Source organism: Bos indicus, chromosome 3, assembly GCF_029378745.1.
Source record: "Bos indicus isolate NIAB-ARS_2022 breed Sahiwal x Tharparkar chromosome 3, NIAB-ARS_B.indTharparkar_mat_pri_1.0, whole genome shotgun sequence".
NCBI lineage: Eukaryota > Metazoa > Chordata > Mammalia > Artiodactyla > Bovidae > Bos > Bos indicus.
In genome coordinates, this window is record NC_091762.1 from 99,261,578 (window position 1) to 99,284,315 (window position 22,738).

General features: G+C 52.7%; 1 protein-coding gene and 1 non-coding gene across 11 annotated transcripts; one reads left to right on the forward strand and one right to left on the reverse strand.

Moving 5' to 3' along the window:
- The first annotated feature begins 3,047 nt into the window (after window positions 1-3,047).
- On the forward strand, window positions 3,048-19,939 carry TAL1 (TAL bHLH transcription factor 1, erythroid differentiation factor). Of its 10 annotated transcripts, XM_070786587.1 has the most exons (7): window positions 3,394-3,650; window positions 4,161-4,254; window positions 5,968-6,127; window positions 8,591-8,981; window positions 9,640-10,077; window positions 11,363-11,457; window positions 16,372-19,939. In XM_070786587.1, exons 4-7 carry the CDS (start codon window positions 8,962-8,964, stop codon window positions 16,824-16,826), a joined length of 1,008 nt encoding a protein of 335 aa, XP_070642688.1. In that variant the 5' UTR covers window positions 3,394-3,650; window positions 4,161-4,254; window positions 5,968-6,127; window positions 8,591-8,961; the 3' UTR covers window positions 16,827-19,939. The 10 variants fall into 10 exon arrangements, with proteins under 10 accessions (XP_070642689.1, XP_070642692.1, XP_070642688.1 ...); XM_070786588.1 differs by lacking the exons at window positions 3,394-3,650; window positions 4,161-4,254 and adding an exon at window positions 3,048-3,172; XM_070786591.1 differs by having other exon boundaries at window positions 3,393-4,254; window positions 8,591-8,819.
- On the reverse strand, window positions 16,017-16,088 carry TRNAY-AUA (transfer RNA tyrosine (anticodon AUA)). Its single transcript has one exon. It is a non-coding gene; the product is annotated as a tRNA-Tyr (tRNA).
- Window positions 19,940-22,738: the final 2,799 nt, after the last annotated feature.

A 22,738-nucleotide genomic window follows, 5' to 3' on the forward strand; every position in this document is an offset into this window, starting at 1 on the left:
GCCCAATGGTGCCACAGCCCAAGGGTGGTAGCGCTGGGCTTTAAATTCAGAATTACTTGAATCCCACCCTTTCTATTTAGTGGTGCAGCCAAGCAAAGGCAACAGGAACCAGAGAAGGGAGAGACGATAGCTCACCCCCATTGCAGAGAGGCTTCAAGAAGAAAAGGGCAGGGACTTCCCTGGTGGTCCAGTGGCTAAGACTCCTTGCTCCCAAAGCAGGGAGCCCCGGGTTCAATCCCTGGTCAGGGAACTAGATCTTGCAATGCCACAACTAATACCTAGTGTAGTCAAGTAAATAAATATTTAAAAGAAGGAGAAGAAGAATAAAGGGGTAGAATTTGGTAACTAACAATGGGTGAGGCGGGGCTAGAGCCCTGGGGAGTTGGGGCTGAGTGAACCACAGAGACCTCTCCCCTGAGTCCCTTGCCCAGCAGTTGGTGTGGCTGGGCCAGAAGAGCCCTTGTGGCAAGTCCAGGAATTAAGAGTTTTCCCCAGGACATGGGTAGCCTCTCTTCCATAGGATTCTGTAAAGTTACCCATGTCCACATGGTATCCTGACTTCCACCAGAGAGCACAAGAGGAACAGAGGGAACAGGCTGCACTGAATTAACTGTATCTTCATAGAGAGTTACCTGATAGCCAAGGAGGAGCTGGACTCAGGCTTTGGACACACTCTGGACTCAGTCTTTGAATGGGACTTGTTCTGTGAATTCTCAGGTTCCAAAAGGAGCTCACAACCAAGATGCTACAAGGACAAAGAAGCCTGGCCTGGTGGGTAGAGTTGAGGACTGGGAACTGGGTAACTGAGTTTGGGTCTTGGCTTTTCCTCTAGGTCCCTGAAAGCTTTGATAAAGTCGTATCTCCTCACGACCTAATTTCCGTCTCTATAATGATAATCAGAACTCCTACGTGCAAGTGCGTAGGATGTCAGCCTAGGCAAGGTTCCATAAATTATTGCCCTCACCACCTTTTAAAAATCATCTTATATAATCCTCATAACGGTTCTCTGGGGTTGTTATCCTCCCATTTTACAGGTAAGAAAGCTGAGGTTCAGATTTACATGACTTGTAGTATTTGAGCTTCCACAGTAAAACAATGAATCCATATACCTTCCATAGGCTGAGCCCACTGCCTTGTGGTTGTTCAGTCGCTCAGTCGTGTCCGACTCTTTGCGAATCCATGGACTGCAGCATGCCAGGCTTTCCTGTTCTTCACCATCTCACAGAGCTTGAGCAAGCTGGATGTCAGTGATGCCATCCAACCATCTCATCCTCTGTTGTCCCTGTCTCCTCTTGCTTTCAATCTTTCCCAGAATCAGGGTATTTTCTAATGAGTCAGTTCTTCCCAGCAGGTGGCCAAAGGACTGGCAGTTCAGCTTTGGCCTCAGTCCTTCCAATGAATATTCAAGGTTGATTTCCTTTAAGATTGACTGGTTTGATCTTGCAGTCCAAGGGACTCTCAAGAGTCTTCTCCAACACCACAGTTCAAAAGCATCAATTCTTCGTCACTCAGCTTTCTTTATGGTCCAACTCTCATCCGTACATGACTATTGAAAAATCATAGCTTTGACTATACGGACCTTTGTCAGCAAAGTAATGTCTCTGCTTTTTAACATGCTGTCTAGGTTTGTCACAGCTTTTCTTCCAAGGGGCAAGAGTCTTTTAATTTCATGGCTACAGTCACCATCCACAGTGATTTTGGAGCCCAAGAAAATAAAACATGTCACTGTTTCCATTCTTTCCCCGTTTGCCATGAAGTGATCGGACTAGATGCCATCATCTTCGTTTCTTTGAATGTTGAGTTTTAAGCCAGATTTTTCACTGCCTACCCTCTCACAGAACCCAGATTTCTAGGCCACAGTACAGATTTGGGTTCTTGCAATGAGTTGAGCCCAGATCTGTCCTCCAAGCCTAGGCTCTGGATGGGCTCTGGAGGACTCCGATGTCAAATTTGCTTCAAACTCAGGTTTCACCACTCAATAAATCTGTAACACTGGGGAAATTACTTTTACTCTCTGTGCTTCAGTTTCCCTATCTGTTAGGTGAAGATCATCGCATCAACCTCTTAGAATTGTTTGTGAGAACTAAATAAGTTAGTATTTCTACAGTGCTTCCGTGTGTGTTAGTCGCTCAGTCCTGTCTGACTCTTTGCGACCCCACGGACTGTAGTCCGCTAGGCTCCTCTGTCCAAGAAATTCTCCAGGCAAGAATACTGGAGTGGGTTGCCATTTCGGGCTCCAGGAGATCCTCCAGACCCAGGGATTGAACCAGGGTCTCAACCTGAACCCTGCAATCCAGGGTCTCTAGTTCTTTACCAATTGAACCACCAGGGAAGCCCACAGTGCTTCAGTAGTGAGATTAAAATGTTAAATGTTCCCGAGCTCTGGGCTCAGCCTGAAACTCAGTAGAATGGATATTTTAAACTCTTCGTTGACACCAGTTCCTCCTCCCTAGAGCCCGTTGGAGAGACCTCAGTCCAGACATTCAGGCAAGCAGGCTCCATTTTAGAGCAGAAAAGAGACAAGGTTGAGGGGGGATGGGAGTGGGAGGGGTGGGAGCTGGGGAGCTTTCTGGGATACGAGGAACTGTCCCTTGAAATTCGGGTATCTAGGACACTAGAATGAATGGATGTCAGGGAAGGAAGGGTTAGATGTGACCGTTTGGGTGCTGTGGTCTGGCTGGGATGCGAGTCGTTGGAGAAATGTGTCTGGAAGGAGGAGGGACTGAGGTTGTGGGGAGCCGGGGATCCCGGGAGGCCTCGGGATCTGTAATGAGGCTGCACCAGCCGCGTCCTACACAGAGCGCCCAGTTCTCTCCGTGGCGCATTCCGGGGCCGGTCCCAAAGCCGTGCAACCAGTCCCCACTCCCCTCCGGTGAAATTGCCAAATTAAAATGAATCATTTGGCCCATAATGGCCGAGGCGCTTATCGGGGGCGAGCGGACCCGCGGCAGTGCCTTATCTCCGCGGCGCACACGGCCCCCGCGCGCCTCGGCCCATGCTAACGAGGCCTAGAACGTGAGCGGGATTAGAGCACGGCGGTGGAGGAGCCGGGCGCGGCGCGGCGCGGCGCGGGCGGGCGGGGGAACGGGGACGGGGCCGGGGGGAGGGGAGGGCTCGGCACTAAGGACCAGGCCTCAAAATGGCCACACGCGTCCCCCAGTAGCGGCAAAACGTGAGCATTCTGGCCTTTTTCTAGGGGAAGGCAACCTGCAGCCTCTCACGGAATTCCCCGTCAATTTCTTCCCTCTTTTTGCCCGCTCGCAAAAACAAGGTTTCGCTCCTTTTCCCTCGGTTTCTTTCGATAGGGGGGCATTTTCCAGGGACGCCCTTGCGCTCGCCGCCGCCGTCGCCGCCCCTCCCGTCTCGGAGACTCTCTTCCTTCCTTCCCTTTTTTCTTACGCAATATACAGAAATGCGCGAGGCGGTGGTTGGTTTTCGTTTCTTCTTGGTGGTTGTGGGCATGCAGTGGAATTGTTGAGAGTGCGTGTGTGAGCTATGGACAGTGTTGACTTCTTCTGAGTGTGGTCTTCTAGGCGACAGGTTGTGTGTGATGGTGCTTGTGCTGTTCGGTGTATAGATTTGGATTCTCCGAGGCCCTTCTACGTTTTCATCGTTGTATATACAATTATGCTCGTTTGCCTTCTCGACATGTATGTTGGGTTGCTTGATCTTCTCGATTGTGTTTGGATGGTCTTGTTGTTGTGTCGGTCGTGCGTGATCCTGACTACCTTGGGTCGTGCGCCTAGGAGCGATTGCATTTGATCGGTTTCGTTGTGTCCTGCTGGACAATGTTTGGGCCTGACCGAGTCGGCTTGTGGGGCAGTGTTGGGCTGTGCTTACTTTGCTTCCCTTCTATGCGGCTGGTCCGCGAGTGGCCTTGTCCACCCTGGGTTGTGTGGCTGTGTGCTAGTGTCCTTTGGAAGTGCATTTGTAAATCGCTGGGGGGTGGAGGGGAGGGCGAACGAGCGAGGGATGGATGCGCAAGTTGAGGAGGCGGCATGGGGGCGGGGTGAGGGATTTCACATTTTATTCCAATTTATGATGTATTCGGAAGCCAGTGTTGGCTTGGATGAGCAGCTGGATCAGCGGCTGCTCTGTCCGGAGGCCAGTCTGTGCCTCAGTGTTGGAGGGGTTTGTTAGTGAGTGGGAGCCTCTTCCAGGCTGGAAGCTGAGCAGCGTTCGCGGAGGCCCGCGCCTGCAAGCCGGTAGCCGCCAGCTTCGGTTCCCGCGGCACTCAGGCTTCGTCCATTTCTGGTCAGTTTCACGGGTACGGCCGCCGGGGTCTGCGGGAGAGGCCCGGAAAAGACAATGGGCGCATTCTCCAGGCCTCGCGCCTCGGGTGGGGACTTCGGGATCATCTCCAAGGAACATTTTCCCACCCCTTCCCCGGGTGAGCGACATTCCCGCGTGGGTCAGGTAGCCCGTCACATCGATGACCAGGGCCGGGCTTCATGGAGGGACGGGGTCAGTGCTGCCCTAGCTCCGAAAGAAAGGATTTTGTTTTGCCAATGGTTGTGGTTGCTAATGTCATCATCACCATCACAGTCATCGTCATCACCATCATATTTTAATTAAAATAATCATGTAGGAGCTACTAGTCCCTTTTAGCTTCTTTGGGGCGATAACAAAGCAGCGGGGGTTTCCTCCCACCAGCGCTCTGTTTTTTAAGTTGCTGGGTTTGTGACTAGGAGAGAAATGGAGAGAGGGAGGAGCACAGAGACTCCATCCTAAAGCAAAAATTAACCCCGACCTAAGACACCGGGCACAACTGGATTTCCCCTTGTTCTCACCCCTCCCCCCTTTTGAATTAGAAGAGGAGAAAGAAAATCTCCTGCATTGGATTGAAACTACAGGGAACAATTATTACTGTATTTCCACTAAAGCCAGGGCAAAAAAAGAGGTGGCCTTAGCTATTAATCCAAGACTTCGATGTGTGGCCATAAACTGAACGATTTCAGCAAAACGAATTAAATAAAACCTTCCAGAGGGAGGGAAAAAAGAAAAGAAAAGGCGAACTAAATTTCCCTGCCACTACACCCTGGGAAGCAATATTTGGTTTATTTTTACCCTCTCTCCTTTCCCCTTTCCTTGTTTATTGCTGCAAAGAATTACTAGAATTCTCTTGTACTCTGCCGACCTGAATACGGAAGAATCGAAAATCTTGTGTAGGGATGGTTGGAGGGAGAGGCAAGGACCTTCCTTCTCTCTTTTTTTTTTGATTGCTTTCCTTATTTTCCCCTTCCTCAGCCTTTTTTGTTTGTTTGTCTGTTTGTTTCCCTTAATCGGTAGGAAAAAAAAAGGGGGGGGACCTGGATACATCGGATTCTCTGCCCCCTTCCCCCTATTCTCTTGGATTTTTGCGGTTCAGACTGTGTTGTATCCCTTCGGGAAAGTAGTCTTTGGAATTGGGTTCTGGTTTCGGTTTAGCCTGGAGGTGGGGCGGTGAGAGTCAGAGAGAGAATGGGGCTTCTCAGAGGTTCTGTCCCACCTTCCACGGTCTAAAGACTGGATCCCCCTTTTGGTACACACATCCCCCTACCCATCCACGCCAGGCTGCGGACGACTCCGGTGCTGTGGCCGCAGCTCTGATCCGCCTGACTTCGGTTCCAGAGCCAACCGAACCAACCGCTGTAGACCAGTCAGTGCTTAGAAAACAAACGGGCCACACTGAACCCTCCCGGTTGGAGGGTCCGATAATGTTCAGGGCAGTCTGCGGCAAGCTGTTGTTGTTGGACTATGTAGTTATTCCTGATTGGTCAGGTGTAGGGTTCTTTTTTCTGGGGGTGCGGGGGAGGCTTCAAACACCTGCAGGTCGGGGGTGGAAAGCTGCTGGCGATCCCCAGGGTTGGTTGAGGAGGACATGAGGTAATTCCCAGCCATTGACCCCCATTTCTCTCTCTCCCTCCCTCTTGCCCTCCCTTTCTCTCCACCCCCATCTTTCCTGGAAACTCGCTTTGGGCGCGGCAGACCGCCCAGGACCACACCGCGGCCTAACTGCCGGGCTCTCGGTGAGAGAGGGGGAAAGCAAAGACCCCCGTCCACAACCTGGACCTCGACTCCCACCTCTCTCTGGCCGGAGGAGTGGAGATCCTATTCAGAGGGGCCCGTCTCTCTAAATATGCCCCAGGTGAGTTTTTTGCGGGGATGACAGGGCTGATGGAAACAGTCACCAGGAAGGCCTTGGGATCTGGCCTGAGGTGGGGAAAGCTGGGGACAGAGGACAGTCCAGTTTCAGATTGGGGAGAGGGGGAGGAGGACGAACCCAGAGCTGGGAATCCTGAGATCTGACTCTGCCACTGACTTCGGCCTCTGCTACTGTGGCTTCCAGAGGGCCCTTCCCCGAGTAAGAACAGTTAGTTGGACTGTAGTCCCCCTAATGCTCCATGGTTCCGTAGATGTTTCACAAGGCTCATAACTTTGGGACGGCTGTATTCGGATAGGTCAGGTTGCGTGCAGTGGGGAGTGGGGGGGCTCCGGCAGGAAGAAGGCCGCAGCCATCCTGGCTAATGCAGTCCTAACTTGGGTGGGCCCAGGCAGGGGCCTCAGGCCTAGGGTGGGGCTACATTTGAACACCCCTCCATACCAGTAGCAGCGGGAAAGTGGTTCTGTTCTGGGGTGATTGTGGTTTGTGTGCAGGCTTGGGGCTCCCCCAGGGGGTCATGCCGGGGTGGGGTGTGTGTGGATGCAGTATGAGGGACTGGAGGCCGAGTCTAAGGCATGAGTCTAAGGCTCTAGCCCAGGGCATGGCGGAGGCTGCTTTTACACAAAAAATTTTCCCTGCTGGGGATGGGGAACTGCCAGAGACCAGGTGTCTGCCCCTAGATCTCTCAGGTTCCCCGGTCTTGTTCAGACACATATGGAAATGATCCAGCTGCCAGCCTGGCAACAGGAGATGAGCCGAGGTAGGGGACTTGGAGCTGGGATTTGGTCGCACAAAGAGGAGTTGTAACGGTCGAATAGTCCAGTGCTGTTCAGTTCAAAATCTGCAATCTTCGCACTCCCCTTCTTCATTTTCCCTAATAAAAACAAGTAAAAATCACTAGGCTTTCATTTTGATAATCTTAACCGAAGCCAAGTGATCGGGTTTAGTCACCGATCACTAAAAAGAAAGTGAATTCTCCGGTGGCTTCCTTAAAAGAGTCGGGATCCCTGGCCTTGGGTGATCCTGGTTGCAGAGAGCAAGCAGGGTTTTCCTGAGGTCCCAGGAGGGCCCGGGAGAGGTTGGCCACAAAGCCCAGGGGACCAATTATAGGTTTCTCAGGGGGAGTCTGAGAGATACAGATATTTATAGGCATCTGGAGAGAGCATTCGGGGCCAGAGTCAACTCATCTGAAATACTTGTTCCCACCACCCCCACCCCCTGATATCTGATCATACTCAGAGCCTCAGAATTAATCAGAAGGCATAAATAGGAGAGCTTGGGCTCATTTTGGCGATTGCAGAGTGAATTGTTCGTCACTCATTTAGAAGCTGAGACTGAAGCACGTGTCACTGGGTGCACTGCCTGGGGATAGTGAGGTAGGGAGCCAGCCTCTTGGGGCTTGTATGTTTTGCCAGAGGACTGTATATTTCCAATGCATTTCACTGTTGAGGGGAGCCAGGAAGTCTCTAGTGGTATACCTCTGGTGCATTTCTAGTGACTGAAATGTCTTGGCAGTCCCATTCTGTGGATATAGACCTATTGTTTCCACCATAATCATAAACTCACTTCCAATGAAGTGTTGCGAACCTACTGCCTTTGCAGCCAGGGTATACCAAGTCTAGGGGAATTTTGTCGTTTCGGGGTCCTGCCCATGGGGCTGGCAGACTTAGGGCAGGAGCATAATCGGAATGGTGATTCTTCGTCAGCTGTGTCTGGTGGCAACTAAGCTGAGTGAGCTCTGGAAGTTTCAGAAGGTCCTGTCTTTGCTCTGGGGTGGGAGGATGGCTCCCAGGCCATCTAGTCCAGAGTGGTGCAGGGGCAGAATGGCTGCCAGGAATGAATTCTCTGCTTGAGGCTGAGTTGGACTTTTGTGTATTTGTTTTATGTTATAAAATACCCTACTTATATAATTCCGATAGCAGAAACTTTATTTTGAACATCTTACAAAGCCTGTCGAGTTGATTATGTTTTTGTTGTTTTATTAAAAGTGACAAGTATTTTCACATTCCGGACCCAGAGTCTCATAGTTTTTCTGTTTTTGGTTTGTGTGTGTGTGTGTGTAGGGGGGGTGTGTTTGTCACATGTTATGGAAGAACTGGGAGAGAATGGAAGTGGGGAGTCACCCTGCCTGCAATCACCCTGGAGTATGGTTGAGGAGGAGAGCAATGTCCTTGGTTGGAGATGGGGGGATATATGGGAGGGATATGTATGGGGGATATAGGGGATATATGGATATATGTGTATGCGAGGATAAGCGACTTAGCATGCATGCATGCACGGGAGGATTGCAAAGAGACTGGAGTTCTAGTCCCACTCTACAAAGAGTCACAAGACCTTGGGCAAGGCAGTCTCCTTTCTGGCCCAGTCTCTCTGTCTATAATAATGTTTACTTGAGCATTTGCACAGGGCTTTTAAATGCATATATGAGGTATTCCTCTTGTTCCCCAGAAGACAACACCAAAGTGTGAAAGGGAGATGGGTGAGTGCTGGAGGAGTTCCCCAGCCATCTTTACACCCCTTCCTCACATTCGTGGATGGGAGCCCAGAGCCCAGTGGCCTTAAGAACACTACTCTTCGAATGTCCGGGCTCCACACCGCCTCAGCCAGGCCTCCCTTCTAGACCCCACCTCACTTCTGAGTCCATCTGAGCAAAAGGAAGAACACAGTGTGCCCGGAGGTAGGGCCTGGATCATCTTCTTCCTTCCCTGATGACCCATCTCCAGTCCTGGTGGCAGTAAAGGGTCACTGGGTATTCCAGCGGCTCCACAGAACACAGGTGGATTTGCTGGGTGTAGACCGACACCCCTGCAGCGGGGTGAATGTGTGTTGAAAGGGAGAGGTGAGTTCCTTTGGATAATTCTCTGCCAGCTCTGATCACTCCCGCACCCCCACCCCCACCAGATTTACAGGTGTACGTACGTGGCGGTAGGCTGGGGGCACGTATTGTTGAAAGAAGAGGGGGATTGCAAAAAGCACCCCACCTCCGCGCGACAGGTTCCCCGCCAAAACCAAAAGGGGGGGCGGGAAGAGCACAGTCGGTCGGGGATTTGTTCCCTCCTCTTCCCGTGCGGCCCGAGAAGGGGCACGGGTGATATTTCTTTCTCGCCTCTTTCTGCATTTCCTTCCTCCTCCCCCCGCCCCCCAACTCTGTTTTTCTTGCGCTGGCTGTATTTGTATTCCTTTTCTTCCAATGTCTCTGTGGTTCTTATCCACCTCTGTCCCTTCGGCCCTCAGTCTCCGTCTCCCAGGTATCCTCCTCTCTTCTCCCAAACCGGAGACCCCCCTTTCTCTTCAGCCCCAGCACCCCGGGCTCGTGTGTGTCCACGTGGCGTTAAGTTGGTCCGCGTTTTCTCACGTCTCCATGCGTGAGTTTCCCTCCGCTCTTCACCCCCTCCCTCAGCTCCCCACCCCCGCCCCATCCCGCCCCCCAGCGTGGGTGGGCCGGGGGCAATGGTCTGAGCGGGCGTCCGCTTGTCTGTCTGTCTGTCTACCCGCAGGATGACGGAGCAGCCGCCGAGCGAGGCGGCACACAGTGACCCCCCGCTAGAGGGACGGGACGCGGCCGAGGCCCGCATGGCGCCCCCGCACCTGGTCCTGCTGAACGGCGTCGCCAAGGAGACGAGCCGCGCGACCCCGGCGGAGCCCCCGGTCATCGAGCTGGGCACGCGCGGCGGCGGCCCGGGGGACGGCCCCGCCGGTGGGGGCGGCGCCGCGCGGGACTTAAAGGGCCGCGAGGCTGCGGCGGCCGAAGCGCGCCATCGGGTGCCCACCACAGAGCTGTGCAGACCACCCGGGCCCGCGCCCGCCTCGGCCCCCGCGGAACTGCCCGGCGACGGCCGCATGGTGCAGCTGAGCCCGCCCGCGCTGGCGGCCCCCGCCGCCCCCGGCCGCGCGCTGCTCTACAGCCTCAGCCAGCCGTTGGCCTCGCTCGGCAGGTCAGGGCCGCGGGAAAGGGCGGGTGGGCAGGCGGCGCGGGCCCTGGGACTCCCCTTCCGCACGTGGGGAGCCAGCCATCCCCTCCCGGCCAGCGAGTGGCTGAGCTCGTGGAGAGAGGGGGAGAGGGGGTTTACACCCGGAGACGGAAAAGCCTAGGCTGGAGACCCCGTGCAAGTGAGGAAGGAGCCCTCAGCAAATGTGTTTGTGTATGTGTGTGCGTGGGTGTGCACGCAGGGGGGAGTGTGCGGATGGTTTGTGTCTGCGGCATGCAGGGAGCGCAGAAGCTGAGGAGGGGGAGTGCAGGCATGCGGCTGGGTGTGAGCAGAAGTGCGGGGTTCTGCGTGGTGGTGGTGGCGGGGTGGACTGGAGGAGTCTTGTGAGTGTGAGTACCGGGCAGGAGTGTGTCTCAGTGCGCTCCGGTGTGAAATTCTTCTGGATTCTGCAGTCCTCAGTGGACAGGTGAGAGACGAGCATCTGAGAGTGGCTGGAGAGGGATCCCTCCCGCTAATCTCCCCTCCACCTGGGGAATGGATCCCTCCCTCCTCTCCTGAGCCCCTCCTCTCCTAGCTGCCATCTCTGGCCTGGACCCTGTGCTTCCTTTGGTGTGAAGGTGTCCGTTTCCCTGGTGGGACCACTGAGGTGGTGGAGAGCCCGAGGCAGGGTTGGGGTGGAGACGGGAAGATGAGGGGAGAGACAGTGCAGGGCAGTGGGAGTCTGCCGGATGCCAGAGAAAGAAGCTAGGCAGAGTCCAGTAGAGTGGGTGATGGGGGAGCATGTCAGCAGGACTGCTCAGGGTTTCCTGTCTGTTGTCTCTCCATGTGCCCCATGGGGCTGGGGTGAACGTGAGGGGAGGCTGAGGGTAGGGAACAGGGTGCTGTTATGAGACGCAGGAATTGCACAGTCCCAGCTGTGAAGGCTGTCTGTGTGAGCACCTGTTTGGGAGCAGAGGTGTCTATGGATCGTGCACTTGTATGGGGGAGGGGAGTATGTCTGTGCAGGATGTGTGTTCATTTTCGTGTTTGCTCCCTGTGTTCGCCATTGAGTGTGTGTGTGTGTGTGTGTGTGTGTATTTAGGGTGTGCAGGTATGTGGCCCCTCTCCCCTTGCTTGTCTAACCATAGAGAAAAGCTGGATGAGGGGTGTGTGTGTGCTTGTTTTATGTTCCTTGTAGCCCCCATTCTGGTGTGAAGGGACCAGGATTGCCCTTGTTTTTCCGGGGGTTGGGGGGCTCAAGAACAGGTGGGGAGGGTCTGTGATCTGGTGGTCTGCCTGCTCCCTCTTACAGTGGCTTCTTTGGGGAGCCAGATGCCTTCCCTATGTTCGCCACCAACAACCGAGTGAAGAGGAGGCCCTCCCCTTATGAAATGGAGATTACTGATGGTGAGTTTACTCCCACCCCCAACTTGTGCACTCAGTCCCTCAAGCTGCTAGAGCCCCTGAAGGCGGGACCATCAGGGACAACTCCTAGGTGTCTCACAGGGATGGGCGAGCTGTCTTGGAGCCCCTAACTGTCAAAGTCCTTGCCCTGTTGGCCTGGGACTAGGGGAGGTCATGGGTGGAGCTGGGGGTTGCCACACAGTCCTGGGAAGAGAGGCCATGGGAGTGAGGGACACACTGTGGTGCTTAGCTCAAACCTCCACTGTTAGTTGTTGTCTCCATTCTAGCTCCAATCCTCCACTCGGCAAGGATCCCTCAGTTCAGTTCAGTTCAGTCGCTCAGTCTTTGCAACCCCATGAATCGCAGCACGCCAGGCCTCCCTGTCCATCACCAACTCCCGGAGTTCACTCAGACTCACGTCCATTGAGTCGGTGATGCCATCCAGCCAACTCATCCTCTGTTGTCCCCTTCTCCTCCTGCCCCCAATCCCTCCCACCATCAGAGTTTTTTCCAACGAGTCAACTCTTCACATGAGGTGGCCAAAGTACTGGAGTTTCAGCTTTAGCACCATTCCTTCCAAAGAACACCCAGGGCTGATCTCCTTTAGAATGGACTGGTTGGATCTCCTTGCAGTCCAAGGGACTCTCAAGAGTCTTCTCCAACACCAAGGATCCCTGGGGAGGGCAGAAACACATGGTGCCCCTGACTCTAAGCACCAACCTCCGGGGATTATCTGCACCTTCTCCAAAGTCCTCTTGGGAGAAGAGTCTGGAGTCGGGAGTCTCCTCCTTGCCTGGAATTGTACCTTTAAAGGTCTTGTCCCAGGTCCATGCAAAGTGGGGCCCTCTTGTCCCTGTTCCCTTCCTGATACCATAGATTCTACCCTACTCCCTCCCTTCCCCCATCCCAGGGGCTTCAGCACTTTTAATGTGAACTACCTGAGTAGTCTTTGGCCCCAAACTTTCAAGAAGCAGCTGGAGGAGGGGGACATTTGAAGGACCCCCCCCTCCCTCTTCCCAGGGTTGACCAGATGTAGTAGAGGGGCCCCAGCACCAGGAGGCAGGAGAGCAGGCTCTTCAAAGCCCAAGGATTTTCTGGAGTTGCCAGCACACTCTGGATGCCCAGGGTTTACCAAGCACCTACTCTGTGCCCAGAGAGAATGAGATAGAAGACATGGAGCAAGGGATAGACTCAGGCAAGAGGAAGCTGTGGAGAGGTTGGTAGTTCTCTGAAAAAGACCTGAGAGGAACAGACAGAGATGGAGGTGAAGGGAAGGATGAGGGTGTAAGATATGTCCACAGGATTTTGAAATCAGAGACTTAACCAAAAGGAGTCCATAAAAGTGGAGCTGTTAATAACATAAGGTCTAAAGTCAGGACTTTATGTGGATTCCTGTTGCTGAAATTTTCTGGGCCTTGGTTTTCTCATTTGTAAACTAGGGAGAATAAGAGCTTCCTCACAGGTTGTTGAGCCAGTGGGGTAAAGTGCTTTTAGGACCTGCCTTGGGAAGGGTGCTGCCTCTGGAGTCTGTGTAGCTCTAGCTGTGATGGCAGCCATAACGCTCCTCTCCCCGCCTCGTCGTCAGCTACGGGCAGGGACCAATCCTTCTGACAGCGCAGCTGAGGGACTCCCCTCTGTCTGGCCTGGAGGCCAGGGTAGGATTGCCCAGCAGGAGTGTTGTATTTTTCCCAGCCTGGGTCTGACCTTTGGTGAAGAATCAGCTTCCCAGGTGGTGCTTTTGGTAAAGAACCCGCCTGCCATTGCAGGAGACATAAGAGATGTGCATTCGATCCCTGGGTCAGGAAGTTCCCCTGGAGAAGGAAATGGCAACGCACTCCCGTGTTCTTGCCTGGTGAATCCCATGGAGAGAGGAGCCTGGCAGGCTATAGTCCACGGGGTCACAAAAGAGTGACGAACACTTTCAGCTGGGCGGGGGCCTGCTAGGGTTTGGAAAGACAGCTTCTAAGACACTGCAGGCAGAGATGAATGATTGGGCACATGGTGTGCGTGCGTGCGTGTGTGTGTGTGTGTGTGTGCATGTATGTGTGTGTGTGTGATTGTAGGAAAGAGATGATCAAGCAGGAAGTGTTGGCACTGATGAGTTCGTTTGCAGGGGCAAGGTCTGCCTCTGTTCTGGCCGCAGTCTCCCTAGCTGTGAAATGAGTAATGGGTCTTAGGTGACCCATTCTCTCTACCTAACTTTCCATGTTCTGAGGTCTGGTTCCAGGGTCATCAGAGGAAAGCAAACAACTATCCCAGGACTGGCAGTTCCTTCAGGGCACAGAGCATCCTGAGGACTGCCAGGAGCTAGCACTGTGCCTCAGTGTTTGGGAGGGCAGTTGCTGCCTCAGCCCTGGGACCTGGGAGCTAGTGGGGCCATCCTCTGCCATTCTTGGATTTGGGGATCCCTGAAAGTCCACCCTGGTCAGGCTGGGACACTTAGTGCAGTACTTTGTATACCATAGGTGCTCGATACATGCACACTCGTGTCTGCACCTGCTCTGCAAGTCTTAGTACACGAGCACTAGTGAATACTGGTCCAGTGTGTATTCAGTGCACTCTAGACATGGGAGACGGAGGCAGCCCTCAGACACCTGCCCAGAGCCTCAGGCCTAGCCTGGGCATGGCTGTCTCTCCACTCCTGTCCTAGGGGGGAGAGAGCCCCCAGTGAAGTCATTTTCCCACTGCTGTCTCCTCCATTCCCCACCTGTCAGCATGATCAGTTAGTCAGCACATATTTAGTAAGCTCTTATTCTGTGCTTTTCTGCACCCTTAGAAGAAAATCCCTGTATCTTACTGCAGGGCCCTGTGGAATCTGGACCTAGACTACTCTGATCTCACCCACACTAATCTAGCCAGGCTAGCTTTCACTGTTTTTCAACTCAGGGCCTTTGCACTTCCAGCTTCCCTTCCTGTGTCTGGCTGGCTCTTCTTTGACTTTAAGTTCTTCCGTTATAGGGTGGCTCAGACGCTAAAGAATCTGCCTGCAATGCAGAAGACCTGGGTTCCCTCCCTGGGTCGGGAAGATCCTTGGAGAAGGAAATGACAATCCACTCCAGAATTCTTGCCTGGAGAATTCCTCCTCCATGGACAGAGGAGCCTGGTGGGCTACAGTCCATGAGACCACCAAGAGTCAGACACGACTGAACAACTTTCACTTCACTTACAGACATCACCTCTTCCAAAAGGCTGTCTCCAGCCACCTCAGCTAAAACATGCAGCTCCTTTCCATCTTTTCATTTACATTCAGCTTCCTGCCTGTTTGTTATTTGTTTGCTGCTTGTTTATTATCTGTCATCCTCATTAACGTGTGAGCTCCATGAGGGGAGGGACTGTCTCCTCTTCACCTTTATTTCTTAATGCCTAGCACAGTGCCTCTCAGTTCAGTCGCTCAGTCATGTCCGACTTTGCGACCCCATGGACTGCAGCACGCCAGGCCTCCCTGTCCCTCACCAACTCCCAGAGTTTATCCAAACTCACATCCATTGAGCCAGTGATGCCATCCAGCCATCTCATCCTCTGTCGTCCCCATCTCCTCCTGCCCTCAATCTTTCCCAGCATCAGGGTCTTTTCCAATGAGTCAGTTCTTCACATCAGGTGGCCAAAGTATTGGAGCTTCAGCTTCAGCCCCAGCCCTTCCAAAATATTCAGGACTGATTTCCTTTAGGATTGACTGGTTAGATCTCCTTGCTGTCCAAGGAACTCTCAAGAGTCTTCAACAACACCACAGTTCAAAATCATCAATTCTTTGGCACTCAGCTTTCTTTATGGTCCAACTCTCATATCCATACATGACTACTGGAAAAACCATAGCTTTGACTATATGGACCTTTGTTGGCAAAGTAATATCTCTGCTTTTTAATTGGTTGTCTAGGTTGATCATAGCTTTTCTTCCCAGGAGCAAGTGTCTTTTAATTTCATGGCTGCAATCACCATCTGCAGTGATTTTGGAGCCCCCCAAAATAAAGTCTGTCACTGTTTCCATTGTTTCCCCATGTATTTGCCATGAAGTTATGGGACCAGGTGCCATAATCTTAGTTTTCTGAATGTTGAGTTTTGATGCACAGTGCCTGGTTGTCAGTAAATAACTGATGAATGGATAAAACTAACATTTAGTGAAGGTTTAACTGGAGGCAAGTATCATCTTAAGTACTTTGCCTGTGTTAGTTGTTAGATACACATGACAATCTTATAACTTGGTTCTCTGGTACTCTCTCCATTTTGCAGGTGATGAAGGTAAAGCACAGAGAGTTTAGGTAATTTGCCCAGAGTTACGGTCTAGGGAGTAATAGTTAGAAATTGAACCTAGAAAGTCTGTCTCCAGAGTTTATCTGACTAGTGCTATATGGCCTTTTGGCTCAAGTGAATGAATGAATGAATTAGTGATAAAAGGTTCCTGTCCTAAAATGTCTCACAGCTCACAGAGGAAAGAAGAAGTGAAGTCACTGAGTTGTATCCAACTCTTTGCAACCCCATGGACTGTAGCCTACAGGCTCCTCCGTCCATGGGATTTTCCAGGCAAGAATACTGGAGTGGGTTGCCATTTCCTTCTCCAGGAGATCTTCCCAACCCAGGGATTGAACCTGGGTCTCCGGCATTATAGGCAGACGCTTTACCATCTGAGCCACCAGGGAAGTCAAGTTTGGAAACATACAGTCATGATCAAGGGTGATGGAGATTCGGGATTATAGGGCCATGGTGGTTGGTTGGACTTGTCTGAGGGGTTAGGGAAAATTCCCAGAGAGGGAGAAGACAGCTGAGGGCTTTGAAGGATGAGTAAGAGTTTTCTGAGCAAAAGGATAGAAGGCATTCAGGGTTTACCAAGCTTTCCAATGGATGGTTTCTCTTCTTCCCCACAGAAGAATATGCCCTGGGGGATCTCCAACCCACTCTCCTAACCTGTCCTCCTGCCCCCAGGTCCCCACACCAAAGTTGTGCGGCGCATCTTCACCAACAGCCGGGAGCGATGGCGGCAGCAGAATGTGAACGGGGCCTTCGCTGAGCTCCGCAAGCTGATCCCCACACATCCCCCAGACAAGAAGCTCAGCAAGAATGAGATCCTCCGCCTGGCCATGAAGTACATCAACTTCCTGGCCAAGCTGCTCAATGACCAGGAGGAGGAAGGCACCCAGCGGGCCAAGCCTGGCAAGGACCCTGTAGTGGGGGCTGGCGGAGGGGGTGGGGGAGGAGGGGGCAGCGCGCCTCCTGAGGATCTCCTGCAGGATGTGCTCTCCCCGAACTCCAGCTGTGGCAGCTCCCTGGACGGGGCAGCCAGCCCGGACAGCTACACAGAAGAGCCAGCGCCCAAGCACACAGCCCGCAGCCTCCATCCTGCCATGCTGCCTGCTGCGGATGGAGCCGGTCCTCGGTGATGGGTCTGGGGCCACGCGGGATCAGCCGGGCAGGTGCCCTCAGGCTGCTGGGACCATGGGCTTTAGGGCAGGTGGGGTGAGTGTTGGGCAGCTCTGAAGTAGGACATGGACTTGATGAGCTTTCCTTGATGTCTGAACTCTGGGGAGTCCCAGCCCCTCTGGGGCTGGTTTTCCTGTTTCCTGCCTCAGTAGGAGACCAGTAAAATGGAGCAAAGTGGTAGGTACTTTTTATGAAGACGGCACAGTCTTCCCCTTTTTCCAAATCCCTAAGACTTTTCAAGTAAGAGGCTCAAGGGGCATTGCTTTTGGCCTGGAGCACAGGAGCCCTGTCTTCGCTGAGACCTGGGCTTGTCAGCTCTCTCCGAGGCGTCCGGCAGCCTCTGCCTTGCCTTTAGCCCCTCCCAAGCTGGCTGGGGTGGCTTTTGTGGCCACACTGTCCAAATATATAGGTACCCAATAGCTCCCCATTTCTTGAGCCTCATCTTCACCCAGGCCCACATTGGTCCATCCAGCTTGCCAGCTGCTGCAGAGAGTCACAAGCCCTGAGGTGCCTTCTTCAGGGCCTGGCTGAAGAAGATGGCCAGTGGACAGCCTGCTCTCACCTAGCTGGGCCAGAGGGTCAGAAAACCCAGTAGCCCTTACTTCTTGCCCTGGGGATCTAAGCTCTGCTTTCTTCCCACTGAGATTTGCCTTCCTCATGCTTGTGGCTGTGGGGACCGAGGCTGAAGCTGTGAGAGTGCCCTGTAGGTTTCGTTTGAAGGCAGACAAAGGAGAAATAGTGAAATAGAGCAAAAGCTGTTTGGGGCACATGGGCTTCAAATCGTGGCGGTGTCTCAGAGCTACCTGCCTGTATTCCCAGTGACACGTTGCTGTTTGTTGGGGGCATGGATGTCAGTGTGCTGATGGGCTCTGTGCTGGTCTTGACAGGAGATGTGCAGCCCCGTCTGGTGTTCTGGCTGTGCAGAGGGACCTCCCTGTTGCAGGATGTCTGTTGTCCAATGGTCTGGGCTGTGTTCTGAAACCAAATCGATGACAAATTCTGTCCTATGAATTCCTGGTATTGGGATTTTGCTTGACTTCAGTTACTTTGGGACCTCAGGGTCTTGATATGAGCCAGGATCCAGCCCCACCTCTAGGCCCTGAGGAGCCCAGTGAGAGACCAGTTGAGACCCACGCACATTCACTTTCACTTAGCAGAACCTTCAACATCCCTGAGTCTGCAAATTTCAGGCATCACGAGTGTGTATGGGAGGCTGGCGTAACACATGAGGAGTGCTCCCCGCCAGAAGTTGTACATGACATTTTTGTAAATCAAATCCTTATCCTTCATCTTTTAAAGAAATTCTACTGCAAGTCCCTTGGTAATGTGGAGAATCCTTTTGTAGAGTGGACCTCTGCCCCCTCATTGATCTCCTGTGTCAATCCAGATGGTGGGATGTGATTTTCTTCAGGTGAGGCCTGCCTGTGACCCACATCCCAGGCCCATGGAGCAAGCTGCACACGAGTCCTGTATACCTGTCACTGTGTCCTCAAGTCACCCCGGCCGGCTCTGACGCTCCGGCTTTACCCTGTCCATAGCGACGTGGAAGAACCATCGCTGCAGCTGTCGGGAAAGGTCCTCACGCCTTGTGGGCTCCAGCTTGGTGGTTTGCCCTTACTGTGGCAGGGCCTCGGGGACAGTCACGTGCACACAGAGATGATCCCTGCACTCCCCCTCTTCCTTTTAAGTTGTGAGGTCCAGTTCGTGGGAATGGAAGCCGCATGGTTAACCCTTGTAGCACTCTCTCCCATTTCAGCACCAACCCCCATTATATTTTGACAAACATTTGGATGGGTTCTTTTCCAATACTTGGAAGCTCCTGTAGGAATCCCATCTGTCCAAAGATGGAACACCTCTTCTAGGTCTTAAGGCTGTGTCTGCTTCCAGTGGATTAATTTACCTGGGAGTGAAAAGTGGCCACAGTGAGCGTGGTGGATGGGTTTTAGGAGATGGATTATACATTCTAACAGGAGCTTGAGCTTCTGGTTCCCTCTTCTCTCAGACTTGCAGTGTGACCTGGTAAAGTTCTCTCTCTGGATGTCTTTCTCATAAATACCCTGGCTTGGCCTGTCTCCTATCGCTGTGGTATGGACTGAATGGAATCATGGAAGTAGAAGCATTTTGAGACCATAAGGAACTCTGTTGCTCTCGGTATCATTCCTGCAGTGAGATTTCTCACCCAGAGACCAGGACCTAGACAGTGGGCCAGACTGCTTCTCTGTGCAGTATTTGGATAATTTAGCTTCTAAACCACTTTAGCCCACTTCAGGATTTTCTACATTATCCTCATCTTTCCAGATTGACCTCATTTCAGTCTCATCCCAAAGCAAGGCATAGAAGGGAGTCTACAAGAGAAATACGGGATTGTGGGCAGAATGTGTAAAATGTAGTACAAAACAGGCCTAGGGAGAGATAGGCAAAGCTTTGTGACTTTGTTAAGAACCAGAGAAGATCCATCATTTTCACCTTCATTTCCAGCATCTCTCCCCACCATGCTCTTCTTCCTCTGCCTCCTTTTCACCCATGAATATTCCCCATCCAAGAATAATATTTGTCAAAGAAGGAAAAATGGTAAAAAACACGAGGAGGATAAAGATGATTTTAAATGACCGGAGGGAATCATGTCTTTTAAGAAACATTCATATTTTATTTGTAGTGGCAAACGACAAGATGGTACAACCTTTATCCTTTTCTGAAAGCAAAACAAAGGGCACAGCATCTGTAGTCAGCCCACGACTGTCCTGGCCTTTGGGGGTGGTCTCGTCGTACTTGTGATTTCAATGGTACGTGGCCCCCACCGAAGGCTTGTCCCCGGCCCATGTACATAGCGCATCATTCCCGTGGGCGGGCCCAGCACTTTCCGTCAATGTTGTACTGTACGTGATGCGTTGCGTTGGTCTCTGCATTTTTCTGCAGAAGAGGAGTAACCGCTCCAGGTACCTTGACCTTTGTACAGCCCAGAGGCCAACACTGTGGGCGTGTGACTCTTAGCGACAAAACCCATGTGGTGATGATGTGTGTATATATATAAGGATATATTGGGAAGATTTCTAAATAAAAGTTTTACAGAGGGCTCTGGACTCCATGCTTGCGTGTTGCATCCCCAGGATGAGAGTTGGGACATTAAAGTAAAGCCATGGCATGAACCTGTCTCCCTTGGAATGAAGGTTCCAGGACTCAGCTGTCCTCCCAGGGTGCGATCCCACCTTCTATCCCGGGGGTCCCCACTTAGGGTTTCTGATCTTTTCCTTCTGCCAGGCCCCACGGAGGTGGGGGGCTCTTCTCAGCACTGTGTACCTATGCTTTGGGCACCAGGCCTTGGGGTGGAGAATTCCCTCGGTGTGTTGGGTTCAGCTCCATGGCTGGGGCAGTGGTTTTTTCGTAGGTTCAGGACAGATTAAGGTCCCACCAGAGAAGGGTCCCAGGTTCCCCAGTGACTCAAAGGAGGCTGACGCTTGTATACTTGCTCTTGATTGCCCTCAAGATTGACTGGGGGTGCAAGTCTTATGGGGGGCTCAGGGACAGAGGTTGAGGCTGAGGGAGCAGTGAGTGAAGGCTCAGGATAAGACTGCCATACAGAGGCAGGGACTCTGGGTTCTGGGGAGGCCTCTGCGTGTAGACTGCTGGATCTTCAGGAACCTCAGCAGTCTGGTAGGTATTTCCAACAAAGTACTTACCCTTTTTTCCTTTGTTCATTTAACAAATATTTATTGAGACCCTATCATAGGCCAGGTATTGTTCTAGGTGTTGGAGAGCTAGCAGTGAAGAAAACGGAGATCCCTGTTGCTTAAATTCCCGTGGTAACCCCACAGACACACACAACCATAATGAATATATTCCAGGAAGGGGTACCCCTTCCAGGGCAGGAAAGGGGGTACTTGTCTAACACTTGGAAATGGATCGTTGGAGGAGACACGTGTGCTGACAAAGCAAGAGACGTTATTGTGGTGGGGCGCCCGGGCAGAGAGCAGGAGGATCAGGGGACCCAGGAGGACTGCTCTGCCACATGGCTTGGCTTTTATGGTGATGGGATTGATTTCCAGGTTGTCTCTGGCCAATTAGTCTGACTCAGGGTCCTTCCTGGTAGCACACACATTGTTCGGCCAAGATGGGTGCCAGCGAGAAGGATTCTGGGATGTGGTAGGACCAGTGGCATCTCCTTTTAACCTCTACCGAATTCTGGTTGGTGGTGGCTTGTTAGGTCCCTGTCCTTACCAGGACCTCCTGTCGTGAAACTCACAAGAATGGTTACAATGGTGCTCCACCAGGGTGGATGGTTTCAGTCAATGTTTACCCTAACAACTATGTGGATTGTATAGAAAGTTAGAAGGTGGTTAGTATTAAGGGAAAAAGATATGCCAAGAGGGGAACTCAAAGGACCCACAGTTTGGCCTTTGGAGGTGAGCGTTGCCCATCCCGCCAGGCTCTGATCTTGGTGTCCCCTGTCTTGGGGTGCTTCCAACTGTTGCTAGGCGGGCAAAGGCATGCAGGGTTTGGGGATACTGCTCTAGTCTGCAGGGAAGCTCCTTGGCTTTTGAAAGACGCCAATTGTGCCTCTTTTCGGCCCAGAGCAAGGAGGTCTCTGGGCAGAGATACGGTGAGACTCTGTCATAGGATGGGGTGACTGGTGAGGGTGGGTGCGGCCATTCACCACCTGAGGAACAGCACAGTGAAGGGGACATGAGAGGCAGACAGACAGGGCAGGGTGCTCAGAGTAGGAGGAGAACCACCAGCAGAGGGTGAGTACGGTGTTTCAAGAGGCTGAGGCCAAAGGGTGTTGGGGTGGGGGGTAGAGGAAGTGGTTAGCCAAGCCCAAGGCAAACGAGAGGGCAAGTAAGAAAAGGTCTGAGAGTGTTGACTGGATTTGGCAAGTGGACTTGGTGAGAACAGCCGCAGGGGAGGGGCGGAGGCCGCAGTGTGACTGTCATGGATACAGAAGCGGAAGGGAGGAGCACCCACTTCCGGACAGACCTTTCCCAGGAGAGGGCAAGGCAGTCCACATCCAGAGAGCTCAGGAACAGCCCATCAGCTCTGTGGCCACCAGGCAGAGATGACGAGGCTAGCGACTGCCCAGGCTGGCCAGGCCCTTGGGGATCAGCTAGCCTGGTGCCCCATCTCCAGATGGGGAGACTGAGGCCAGAGACGAATCTTCCCAGGGCTACATGTCTCACTGAACACTGGCAGGCAGGATAGGGCTGAGCCCGTGAAGGGGAAGGACGGTCGCGGAAGCTCGCCCAAATGGTCTCTCCAGGCTTGTTTCTCACCACCCCACCCTTCGTTCTCTCTGCCCTTATTGCACTAGCCTTTCTGTTCTGGCTGCAATTAAAAAAAAAAAAGTCCAGTTTCTCCACTTTGGGTTTCTATCCGCCCTCGGTTCCCACCCTCCTTTCATCCTGTTAATTTGTCCTCAGCATCAGGAGATGGTCCCGACTCTCTGGGGTCAGCTGCCCACTTTGTGATCCCACAGGCCTTCCTCCACTCTGCTGTCCGCTTTCCCACTAAAACACAAGCTCCTTGAGGTTGAGGTCATGTCTGATTTGTCTGTTCACCTCCGGTGCCCTGCGTCAGACCTGGCATGGGGCCCTTTCAATATTTATTGAATGAAGAAGTTCTCCTGCATGGAATCTCCCAGCTTGGTGTTGAGGCCAGTGTGGAATAAAAGGGTAGAGGGGTGGATGAGTGGGAGGCTGGGTCATTCCTGCAGAAAAAAAAAAAAAAAAAATGCCCTCCGCCTAAAACCACAGTCCTGGGCTGGTCAGAGGTAGACGGACGACTTTGCCCCTTGGGCTGGCAGAGGGCCTTGGGCTGCTTTGGTTGGTAAATAGCGAGGTGGGGTATGAGCTTTCTCAGGCTGGGTCCCCATGGCTGGACC

Bases quoted from the DNA above. Each gene is read 5' to 3' on its own strand.
- TAL1 (XM_070786588.1), top strand. From the start codon at position 8,962: ATGTGTGTTGAAAGGGAGAG. The intron at 10,078-11,362 runs GTCAGGGCCGCG...TCCCTCTTACAG, and splicing joins CCGTTGGCCTCGCTCGGCAG to TGGCTTCTTTGGGGAGCCAG. The intron at 11,458-16,371 runs GTGAGTTTACTC...TCCTGCCCCCAG, and splicing joins TGAAATGGAGATTACTGATG to GTCCCCACACCAAAGTTGTG.